The 12,624-nt window shown below is 48.6% G+C and overlaps 1 protein-coding gene across 1 annotated transcript in view; it reads right to left on the bottom strand.

Annotated features, from left to right (window-relative positions):
* The window catches only part of HS6ST2 (heparan sulfate 6-O-sulfotransferase 2), a 129,912-nt gene extending 118,264 nt beyond the window's left edge, over positions 1-11,648 (bottom strand). The window contains exon 1 of the mRNA XM_071569445.1: positions 10,973-11,648. Coding sequence (XP_071425546.1) covers positions 10,973-11,484 — 512 coding nt within the window. The 5' untranslated portion in view covers positions 11,485-11,648. The remainder of the gene's footprint in view (positions 1-10,972) is intronic.
* Positions 11,649-12,624: the final 976 nt, after the last annotated feature.

Raw genomic sequence — 12,624 nt, 5'->3', positions numbered from 1 at the left:
GGGTGATAAACCAGCTTGCAGAACTGTTCCCTGGTCAAAACCCATCCCTAGCCATTGCCCTCTTGTTCAGCTGTTCTGCATCACTGCTAGCAAGCTGCAATCTGCAAACTCCAGCAGGTATTATCAGCACTATCCCATAAATCTAACTCGGTAAGGAAGTTGTCTCTATCCATAAAATTCAGAGTGCGCTCATATTCCAACCCAGAACACTGCTGGCATCCAAAATGCCACTAGCAGCATGGAAAGTGAGCCAGTGGAGGGCTGGCTCATCTCAGGAGAAGCAGCTGCAGGTGCAACTACTCTTTTGATTTGTTTTCTGCCTCTTCCCTGAAACTGGGATGAAAAAAGGCATTTATAACTGTACTTTGCAAAATGCATTAGTTATGCTCAAGAACATGGGCTCACCTGGGGTCTATCTGGCCTGTTTCAGACGCAGGACTAGTGTTCAAGAGATATAAGGAACCAACCTCCAACAGAAGCCTCATATCAGGAGATATAAGGATCTGAAGGTTCTCTTAGGTCTTAGTTACTACTGTGTCTTCTGATGCTCTAGAGCCCTCCACACTGAGCAGCTGCAGCTGGTCTGGAAGCACTGAGCAGTGTGACCACACGCCAGCAGCTACGTGGTTTGAAAGCTTTCCTCTTCCCTTCCCAGGAAGGGAACAAACACCACAGCCCCCACTGGACATCAGCACATGGCAGCGTACATGGCAGGCTGGAGTCACCTGTCAGTACAGCACATGGCGTTTATGTTTAAACCCTGCAGCCTCCTGAAATTCAAAGTAAACACTTAGAAATATTTCCAGTGCCTCTGCCTAGGACTTAGTCTCACACAGGCAGCCAAGCTACTACATGCAGTCAGGCCAGGAAATCCAACATCCTTTATGCTACACACGCATGGAAAGACATCCTCATGCAAAGAGCTGAATTATACAGACAAGGCAGTGGCTGAGATAAGATGACAGGCATGGTGATGAAGATGGAACTCATCTCAGGTGAAAAGTCCTGGCTTCTCAAATCCCACTTGCATGTTTACCTACCACTTTTCTCTCACACAGATCAGAGTCAAGCATACAGACCCCAGCAGCAGCCTATCACCTGAAAGACAAAAAACTGACCTTTATATCAGCTTTATTTGAAAGCAAAAACTCTACTCCACATTTTGATCTAAAGATCTAAAGTTACTAGAAATCACCAAAAATAAAAAACCCCAACCTATTCAAGTTTCAGCTAAAGATGAACAGTTAGGAAAAGAGAAAAAAATGTGAGAGGAAGACCATGCCAATGCAGGTTTTTCCTCTTAATTAGACTGACATGCAGCACACAAAAATTAAAGGAGTTAAAGACTAATTTATGCCATTTATGTTTTTGCAAGTCACTCAGCTACCATCAGGCAGGCATGTCCTGTTGTGTCTGACATTTCCTTGAGCGGTTTTGTCTTCTCCCTTCCCTGTGCTACCACTATACTGATTAGATCCAACACCCCCACAGAAACACAAACAGCTCTGTGAAAGGCAGAAGCCACACAGCCATCTTCCTTCCTTTCTACAGTTGGTGGAATCAGTTCCAGGAGGAACAAAACCTGCTGCTGTTCTGGGAGCACTGCACTGACAGATGCCTCCTCCCACCTCCAGCCCCAGTTAAATCCTACACAGGGAGGAGAACGACCCCCGCAGCATCTTCACTATCAAGATGAGTTAACTGCTGGCAAAAAAGAGGAGAAAGTTAGTACCTGGCAGGTTTTGCTACAAGCACATTCTCAATAACTTTTTCTGAACTCACAACAAAAACAAAAAAACCCCAAACAAACAAACAAACAAAAAAAACCCAACCAAAAACCAAACCAAACTTGAAACCTCAGAATGGCTTGGGATTGCTCCAGGGAATAACTTTCCCACAGGCAAAAGGAAATGCTCTCCCCTCAGTTACCCTTGAAAAAGCAACTCTCAAAAGCAGCTTCTTGGGCTCAGGGCAAGGAAACATTGTTTTGCTTAACAGGGGGGTTAAAACTGTTGCTTTACTCTGAACCCAAGGAAGGCTGGAGAAAATAAGCAGTGGCAGAGCGTGCTTTAGGCACTCGATTTCGGCATTTGCTGAAGGATCCCACATTTCAAAGAGCAGTCTGAATGAGCAGATTTCCACTGCTGGGAGCCTTGCAATGTTTTAACTTAGCCAACACAAAATGGAGTTAAGGCAGAATTGATCTTACAGCTACTTGGACCTCTAAGAGCATCAAAACTTCATAGTCCTTTTGATTATGGGAAATTAGGAGCACTTGCTACAAGTATCTCATGAAAGGCATACTCTTCTTCATGCCTTTATAGAGATGTGCAAAATCATTTATGCTGCAAGATTATCTCCCTCATAGCTGCATATATTTAGTTATATCACATCAAAAGTTTGGCTCCCTCAGAGTTGGATGAGCAGCCAAGAACCAAGAAGTAACACGATTTGAGTCTCACCCCTAATGGATCTTATGACTTATAGGCCTCTAAAGACTAATGATTTTTTTCAAGACTAAATAAATGGAGATTTCACTCAAAGCTGTATATAATAGCCTAAATGGATTCTGTCTTTAAAAGCATGAACAGCAGAGAAAGAAGGCTAGAGCCAGAGAAGAACTAAAAAGGCTGGTCCTAATTGCCACTCATTCAAAAACATTATCTTGTTACACACATGTATACACTATCCATCCGGAGTGGACGGGGAAAAGCAACAGCGAGTTAAGTGTTTACCATTAGACTTTTTATCTCAACAAAACCCACCCCACTGATGTTTAACACAGGTCCCACCCAATGAAAACATATTAAAAGAATTATACATTTGCTGTTTACATCAACCCTATGAATTTAAACACAAAAGAATAGATTGCTTTGGCTTCTTAGTCTCATATTAGCAAATGCAATTATCTTTCATTAATTTTAGAGTGTTCACAGTAGAAATTAAATCATTTCTTCACGTCTAAGAAAAACTTTACTGTGTTAATTATTCATAAATACCAAAGTCTCCTACTTATTACTCATCACAAATGTGATTTGTTTCAATAACGCCTGAATAATTCGGTGCTACCCTATTAGTCCCAGAACACAATGTACGATTGCCAGCATCAGCAAGTAAATCACAAACAATAATCCACGCTTGCTCTCTAATGCCAGCTGCCAAGGAAGAAGAGGAGGAGGAGGAAAGCAGGAATGGCACTTCCTCCCATACAAAAACACTGTCACACATCTCCTGCCCTGGTTGGCTTTGCTTCCATCCAAGATGCTGCAAGCTCAGACAGGCACTGCTCGGGCGAGCATTCCCTCCCCAAACTGGGAGCAAGGAACCAGGCTCCCAGGGGAGGGAGGCAGTGGCTGGGGATGCTCCATTGCTTTGCTTCAGTGCAGATTTACATCTGGGCAGGCAGCTGTCTAGCAATGGGAATTAACTGATTGAGAAGGGAAAGGGAAATTAATCCTCAAAGTATATAAGGAGCCTACATGGGTAATTCCAGAAAAGGCTGAGTAGCGAGGGCTGCTTGGCCACGGTAATCCCTGCAGAGTGAAACAAAGCCCAGGCGCCATTTCTGCAGCAAAGTGGTTAAATAAGGAATTACCCAGAGTTTGTGTCCTGGCCTCTGGCTGCTCAGCAGATTGAGCTTTACGGAAGGGGAAGAGGAGACTGAGAAGTTACTACAGCTGAATCTGCTGCAGTTACAGATTTTTGTACTGTTTCTTCTGCACATATCAAAAAGAACCCAAACCAGGCCTTACCACAAAAATCTTTTCAGGTTGCAACAGATTATATATATATATATATAAAAATATTTTTTCATAATGAAGTGAAGAAAAGACTAGTACCTTCAACACAATTCTCTCCACCTTTCTCTCAACCAGTGCCCACAGGGGCAGACAGCCCCTGCCGGGTCCCAGGCACAGTGGGTTCCATCCAGCCCAGCACAGTCCCTGGCACAGCTCCCAGAGACATCCTGAACCCTGCCACACTTCCCCAAAACCTCTGTCTTCTTAGAGAGATCCATTCCCACATCCCATTTTCAGCCACATATTAATTATTTCTGCTTTCTAGCAAGTTACGTGAGCTAATTTGGGCTGATCCTGTGCAGAAACACTGCCTTTCTTATTACGGTTGTGGAGAAAGTAAATTAATGCAAAGGATTGCACACAGAGGCCTAATCCATTTGAGGTAAATCAATGCATTGCACATTTAAATTGCTCTGCTTTCCTTCAGAAAAGTACATTGAAGTGATTCATTAGGCATCGAACTGTTCACAGAAACAGACCAATTCTCTCAGGCATGTCAGTGCATCTCTGCTAGTTAAATTTAAAAAGCAATCAAATCTACTAATAAGTCCTTTTTGCCGACATTTACATCAGTAAAGAACACGATTCCTGACAATTCAGATTAAATAAATGAGGCACAAATTAATCTCAGTTAATATGCCTTAGAACTGATACTCAACTTGCTAAAGTTAAAAATCTGTCTTTTAATAAAAATAACTTATTGGTAATGCCTGACTTCCAAGCATCTTTGAAAACCTTTATTAAAGATTATAAAGTTATCAAGAGGGATCAAAAGGCACAACCTGTGTCTATTTTAATACAGTTGAAGCATGTATTTATAGTTTAAATATTTACAAATTCCAAAAGAAAAATTAGCAGAAAAGCACATTTTCAAGAGAAAGTAATCATGTCTTAGTACAAGAGCACCATGCCACAGTGTTCAAATGCCTACTCTCTTCTTTAGGAAGGACCAACTCAGTCAACACATGGAATAAACAATTCAAGGAATAATGCCTGTGCCTCATATCTTGCTCTACTGCAATCACTGGGATTTATTTTTGCAATAATTAATGCCTTCTCTCTACCCACAAAAAAAAATTTAGAATAAAAGGCAGTAGGAAACATATACTCCTAAATAACTAAAAGTCAATTTGCACTTTATTAAAGATGTAGAGGAGAGTTGAAGAGACCTAATATGGAAAATGATTTTTTAATCCCTTTAAGAAGTCCACTACTTTATCTGCAAAACCAGCAATACCAATTTAGACAGCTTCACAAGTCCTATAGTCCAAACTTAAAAACCCCAGGAACTTTAGTTCATAACCAAGCCTTTCAAGGTCAGGCCCTGTAATGGGATTAGGTGAAGGAAACACTTGTACTTATGAAAATAATCCCCTGCCCTTCCCCTCAAAGCCTCTTTTTCCCCATGCAGGCTGGCCCACTGCTCCCAGAGCCCCCAAACCAGAGCCAGCTTTGGTCCCACCAGCTGCCAGGCAGGGAATTTCTGCTGCTGCAGGTGCATGTTCATGAGTGGTGAGGTGATATTCACTCACATCTCATCCTGAAGCCGCAACAGCCACCACACCAAAACAAGCAGGGTCATTAGGAAACCTCGTTGATAAATGAAGCGGCTCAGAGTCACTCAGGCCTGGCGGCATCTCTGCAAATGCTCTGGTTTTGGGGTTTTTTTTGGCTTCATAATTGCTGCAGAGTTTTTCCCCAGGAGTTCCAGTGATGCATATTTCAAGGGCAGGGAGGCACCCTCTTGGTGCTCTGGCCAGGACCCAAATTACAGCAGGTCAGTCCATCTGCTCGCTCACAGCCTCCAGCTCAGCCAGGCTGGTCTCCTCTCTCCCTGAGCAGCTCCCCCAGCCAGGCTTCAGCCCTGAAGCAGCAGCACTGGGGGACTCCATCCTTGAAAATGGTGTCTGCTCCACCAGCTCCAGAGGTTTCAAATTGTCCATCTCCTGCTGAAACCTGCATTATCCACCCCAAGTCTTGGGGCACCATGGGACTCTAGAGCACCTTTCCAGCCTACAAGCGATTTAGGGCTGATTTATGGGGCTTAACTATTGCCCAAATTCCACCACTACAGGTGAAACAATCCACTTACACAGCTATGTATCACCCTTGCAATAGCGAGAGGCACACTCAACAGCTGCTAAAAGCCAAACCCCACAAGTGATTTTTCTCTCCCTGGCAACGTTATGTGACAGTTTTCCCTCTCCACACCAAAGCAGTTTACTGGGAAAGTCCCAGGAATAGGGCCAGCCTGCTCCACGAGGATCTGCACTCACTCCAGAGCTGGTGGCAGGACTTGCTGCAGCAAATCTGCCTTCTTCCTGGGGCTCTGGTTGGCAAGGAGTCAGGCACACCGTGGTGGGTTGACCTCAGCTGGATACCAGGTGCCCACCAACCTGCCCTATCGCTCCCATCCTCAGCAGGACAGGGCAAGGAGAAAGATGGAAAAAAAGGCTGTGGGTCAAAATAAAGGCAGTTTAAGAAAGGAAAAGCATACACCATGCACAGCAAAAAGATTTATTCTCTATTTCCCATGAGCAGATGATATCCAGCCACTTCCTGGGAAGCAGGGCTTCACAAACATCTTAACAATGAATGCCCCCCTCATCCTGCTTTCTCCTAGCTTTTACTGTTGAGCAGATGTGATATGGCCTGGAATAGCTATTTGGTCAGCTAGAAGATGTCCTGGCTATGTCCCCTCCCAAGATCTTGCCCACACCCAACCTACTGGTCATTGGAAAATGCTGGAGAGAATCTTGGAGCTCTGCTCAGCAGTAGCCAGAACACTGGTGTGTTATCAACACCTTTCTAGCTACCAACACAGCACTGCAAGGGCTGCTGTGGGGAAAGCTAACCCCATCCAAATCACACCCAGTACTGCATACCTCAGAGTAGATGAGATTTGCAGACACAAATCCCACCATGTTTCCAAGAGCTTGAGGATTAATCTGTTCAGCCAACAGAAACACACACAGTAAACACTTCCAGTTTGTGTGAAATGTTTTAATGCACCTTTTTTACAGATTTTCATAAGACTCAGCTTGGAAGTCTTAACTAACATGCAGGGACAAGACAAGAACACCCATATATTGCCAGTGGCTTCTGCCCCACATCACATCAACCTGGTGCCAGCATCAGACCTCCCAAAAGCCAGCAGGCACCATCCCTGGTCCTGGTCCAATAGGCTTGTACTAGCAGCATGAAGTTTCTTCTTATCTCAGACTTTCTGGCTCCAGAGGAAGTCCTGCAAGCTTGTTCTCCTCTCAACAGAGAATATCTCTTTCCTTTAACGCTAGCCAGAAGGAACAGGAACACCAAACACAGCCTGACCTTTACCCACAACCACATCTCTCACTCAACAAGGGTACGAAGCCATGACACCACTTAAGAATGTCAGTATCTGTATTTTACTCCCATGTCTCGTTACATTTTCCTGGCTAACCTCAAGGCCTTTTGTTTCCTGCAATGGTGCCACTGGATTTACTGCTACAGACAACTTCAGTAGATACTTCCCATAATAATTAGCCAGAGCTGAGAGAAATCTCAGTTCTGTGATGCTCTAATGCACAGTTACTTTGGATGCTGTCTCTGCTCAGTGTGCCAAAAGCTTTGAGGCTTCCACAATCAATCAAGTGACCCAAGTCAGTCACTCATGACTACAAAAAGGCACATTTCTCCTTTCTCACCATTAATGCCAGGAAGCTGAGACAATTCCCTCCTTTCTGCCACCACCATCAGCCCATTTCACCAACCTCCCAAGCAGCAAACCCAGAGCACTGAAAGCATCAGCTGTGCCTGCACCTTCCACCTTCACTTTCCTGAAATTTCTGGATGCCACAGTAGTGAGCAGGACTGGTGGAGCAGGAGACAAGCAAGAACAGGGGCATACAAGAACATGCATCCCAATGGAAACCAAGAAGGAAAAAACAAAAATCCCTACCCCCACACCCAGAGAACCATGTTCCTCTAGGGGAAGGAAAAGCCAAAGGAGAAGAGGGAGGTCTATTTATCGGCTTACTACTTATTAAGGAGCACAGGCCACCACTACAAAGGAAAGAAAGTTTTGGGAATCTATATGCTTGTAGACACCAAAGCAACATTGTGTCAAATCCAGGACAAAACATATCACAACAGCCATCTTGAGTACTTCTACTGCTTCAGGGCAAGAATCTGTCCTCCAAACCTGCAATTCCCAAAGCAAACAGAAGCAGACTACTGATGGAATTAAGAGCAGAGACTGGAAGATGACTGCTGCAGGCAGCAAGGTTCTTCATAGGCACACCCTCCAGGCTGATCCCACCAGATCCCACCACAGCCATGCTCTGTACCTTGGTGCAGAGCATTACAAGGTCCAGAACAGGGTTTCCTTCAGACTAACGAAGACTCAATGTTTAAACAAAAGTCTCTTAGAGAACAGCCCAGGTAACCAGCAATCTGACAAGTAGATTCTTCATGCTTGAAAAGACAAATGTGTGTGCAAAGTAATGACACAGACATGTAAGCTAAAAAGTTTGCCAGTCTCATTTGGCTATTCCCAAACGAGGCTATGCAGCCCCAAGACAGTAACTAGAAATTCCATTATGCAGATGCCAAGCAGTTCAAATCACTCTTACAGTAGGTCTCACTTTTTAACCTCAACTATAAATGCAGCAATTCCCATCCTTGTCAAGTCAAGCTTTGCTTGAGAAAATCATTCTCTGCTCCTGATCAACTCAATCCCTGTCCTGTTGATGCTCCCCAAATGGGCCTTGTACTCCTCCAAATTGCTCTCCCTTCCCTCAGGATTTGCACACCCGGGCTGTGACATTCCTTCCCTCCCCACCATGACCCAGGATGGTCATATCTCCTCCCAAAAAACCTCAGCCCAGGAACAGCCAGGCTGGCTCCACTCTGAGCCAGAAATTCTCCCCAGCTCAGATATCCTCATCCCACACTTACTGCTGCTCTGGAAGCAGCTTTTATCTGCCCAGAAAGGGCTTATATTTTCATCTGTTACTGGCACTAGGAAGCAGTACCAATTAACTAGTTGTCAGCTGAATGCTGCTAAATCAAGAGCACAAAATAAAATTAAAGACAAGGTATTAAAATGGACAGGAAGACTTGAAAGGACTATCGCTCATTTAAGAACTTCTTCTATTTCTGTATTTTTAAACATTTAGAAGTTGCAGTCCAAATAATTGCTTGTTAAGACAATTTTTTTGAAGAATAACTGTAGCTATTCAGCAAGCTGTGTAATTAGGTTATTAAAAATACAATATCATCACAAAGCCTTGGAGTAGACCTTTACCTAACACAAAATCATCATAGTTTCATTTTTCTCTCTGTCTCCTGGCTTCAATCCCAAGTCAGGCGTCCTAGCGGCCTCTCAGAAGTTGGCCGTGATGACATATATTGTTTGCAGGATGAGAAGTCATCACTCTGAACTCCTAAGCAGGTACAAGCACTGCTCCCATTTCAACTCAGAGAAGCATGTTTGGTGTTCAACAGGGGAAAAGTAATACAAAGCCAAAAGCTAGACAAAATTCCAGGTCTCCAGGCCTGGCATTTCCTTCTGCCTCAGGTGGCAGATTCAGGACAGTCTCCCATTTTTCCAGAGGGCACAGCTAAGCCCAAGCACAGAGAGACCTGTCTCTGGGGAAAGAAGGGAATCCCTGCCCCACAGCTACAGCTCTGCAGGCCAGGCCCATCTCTGCGGGACGAGAAACACAGATCACTGGAAGCTGTACAGCAAAACAGAGCACACATTATGCAATTTCATTTCTGCTGAGAAACAACATATTTATAGGACAGGTAAAACAAACTACAAAGTCTGTAAGGCTGAGCAGCCCAAAACCAGGAAGCTAATAGACCCAGAGAAAAAGGAACTAGTTCCTGATGTTTGCAAATGGGATGTCACAAAAATGAGAATTAAAATTAAAAGCAGTAAGAAAGATAAAACAGCAGGAATCACAATAGCCAAGTCTGATAAAGAGCTGCTCTTTGAGTACAGGACGATAATGACGCTAAACATTTTTCTACTAGATGGCAGTGTAGTGTCACACTATATAAAAGGAATTCTAGAAAGAAATTGCTTTGTATTTCAAGTGAATCTGTGCTTAGACTTGACTTCAGAGAGCATGATATATAACAGTAGTCTCTTTGTAAGGGGACCTGCCATTAGTCTCACAGTGCAATAGGAGGGATACTCTAGTTTCTAATTTCCTAGGAAAAGGACATGAAAAGACACTAAAACCCTGAGCAGTTCTGCTACAGGGTACAACTGTGTGCACAGCCATGGACAAGCTACTGAGACTGTTACAACTGAAGGTAGGCTGTGACCAAACAGCTCCAGGAAAGGATGGGGCAGGTCCTCACTGCTGGGGAAAGGAGCCAGCTGGGATTTTTGAAAGGCAGGAGCAGCATTTAGGCAATCCCCTGGCTATGGTCAGAGGAGGTTGTCAACTTCGGCAAAAAGGAAGGTGCAAGGATGAAGAGAGCAACGCCATTAAAACTCAAAATGCAAACACAAAATAATGAAGGTTAGTGCTGAAGGACAACGCAAATAATTGCAGGTAACTCAGCCATAACTGTAACCTTTACTTTGCAAGGCCGCCATTCTCTTAAGGAAAAACTTCAGATGCAAGAAGATACTGTGTCTCACTAACACTCCCAAAAGCAACACTAATTCCAGGCGTACACAGGAGCTACAGGAACTCAGTACAGCCAGGTGATCTGCCAGAGATAGAAATGCTCTGGGGGAAGCTCGCAGGCAGCCGGAGCATCCCCGATCCTGCAAGAGCCGCTCCGGGGGTCCACCAGGCCTGTCCATGTGTCACTGGGCTCGTAACCCCCGGGGCTGTCCCCACTAGCGGCCACCACCGCGACAGCCGGCGGGACATCACTTCTTACATCACCTCCCTGGCGGCGGCGCGGGGCAGGTTTTGTTCGCTCCGCAGAGCTCGGAGCACGCTGCGCCCACCGCGGTAGCCCCGGCCCGGAGCGGCTCTCCGACTCCTCTCCGCACCCCGCTCCGTGCCAGGGTGCTCGGGACCCACCGGGATCCCTCCTCCCTCCTCCTCCCGCCGCCGCCGCAGCATCCCCGCCGCGGCTGCGCCCGCAGCTCCAGCGCCCGTCCCGCCGCCGGCCGGGGAGGGCGCGGGGTCCACGGGGAGCCCCCCGGGGCGCGGCCTCACCTGGAGGGCCGGAGCCGCACCTCCTTCTTGCTGTCCACCACGGAGGGCACGCAGTTGGTGAGCTCGGTCCAGTCGGCGTGCAGCCCGCAGCTCCAGCCGGTGGAGAAGCGGGAGAAGAGCCAGGTCTCCCGCTTGCCGGGCCGGTGGCAGGTGCACTTCTTCTGCCCGGCGCGGCACTCGCAGGGCTGCTCCAGCTGGATGTTGCGGACCAGGTGCCGCCCGAAGGTGGTGCCGCCCGTCTTCTGGATGTGCAGGAACACGATCAGGTCGTCCCCCTTGATGTTGAAGTCCACCCGCCGCAGCAAGTCGTCGGCGGAGAAATTGAAACGGGGAACGAAACGCGCCGGCGTCTCGTCCTCCGCCCGGTACGGGTCGGCGGCGGCGGCGGGGCTGAGGGCGCGGAGCCGCAGGAGCTGGCACTCGGTGCCCGGGCAGACGTACTGCAGCACGATCACGGCGAAGAGGAAGAGCATCACCAGCGCCAGGAGCACCTTGTGGGACCGGTCCTCCATCGTCGCCGGGAACGCCGCGCATCGCCGCCGTCGCCCCGCTCAGACCCGCCGCCACCGCAGCCGCCGCCACCGCCCCCGCGGGGGCTCCCGCGCGGCCGCCATCGCCCGCCGCTGCCCACGGCCCTTCCCGGCAGCCCCCGCGCCGCGCCCGCCGCGGCTCCGCCCCGGCACCGCCCCCGCGGACCGCCCGCCGGCACCGGGGACCGGGACAGGACCGGGATCGGGATCAGCACTGGTACCGTCCCCGCCGGCACCGGGGACCGGGACCGGAACGGGATCAGCACCGCACCGCCGGCACCGGGGACCGGGACAGGATCGGGATCAGGACCAGCACTTGCACCGCCCCCGCGGCACCGCCCTCCGGGACCGGAGACCGGGACGGGGACGGGAACGGGACAGGGACGGGAACGGGATCAGGATTAGCACCGGTACCGCACCGGCACCGCCCCCGCCGAGAACGGGGACGGGGACCGGGAATGGGACTGAGACTGAGACCGGGACCGGGACCGGCATTAGCACTAAACTGGGACCGCGCCGCGGCCTCTCGGCACCGCACCGGGACCACCCTGGGATGCGGACTGGGACTAGGACCGGGCACCGCACTGGCACCGCGCTCCATGCACTGACCGGCACTGTCACTGGCACCGGCATCTCGCTGAAACCGGCAACCGGCACCGAGGTCCTCGCACGGATCGGAACCAGCGCTCGCCGCGAGCAGCTGTCGGGCACACCGTGCTCTGAGCGTGCCCAGCACCTCCCGCCCCGTGCGGACCGGCGGCAGCCTGGGCAGCACCGCATCCTCGGCAGTGTGTGCGTGGCCCCGTGGCCATCCCGCCCACCCGAGTGCCCGCTGGCAGCAGGCGGTCCAGGGCGGAGGGTGCTGTTCCAGCAGGGAACATCCCATTCGATGGCAGTGGCACGTCTGGAGTGCCATGGTCCCTCCCGTCCATCACACACCTCCCCATCGCTAGACCCGCTGGGCACCGAGCTGTGCTTTCCACAAGCTCACACCGGGTTGCGATGGGGAGCTGTGGTGTGAGTGCATCGCCTGTTTTTCTTGACACCCCAAGTGGTTTCGGTTAATTTAAGTACCAAATACCTGCACTATCTCTGTCAGCATATTTCGAAACCCCTCTGCAC

This window comes from Pithys albifrons, chromosome 14 (assembly GCF_047495875.1).
Source record: "Pithys albifrons albifrons isolate INPA30051 chromosome 14, PitAlb_v1, whole genome shotgun sequence".
Lineage (NCBI taxonomy): Eukaryota > Metazoa > Chordata > Aves > Passeriformes > Thamnophilidae > Pithys > Pithys albifrons.
Note: the sequence above shows the minus strand (reverse complement) of the source record. Positions and strands in the feature narration are given on the sequence as shown.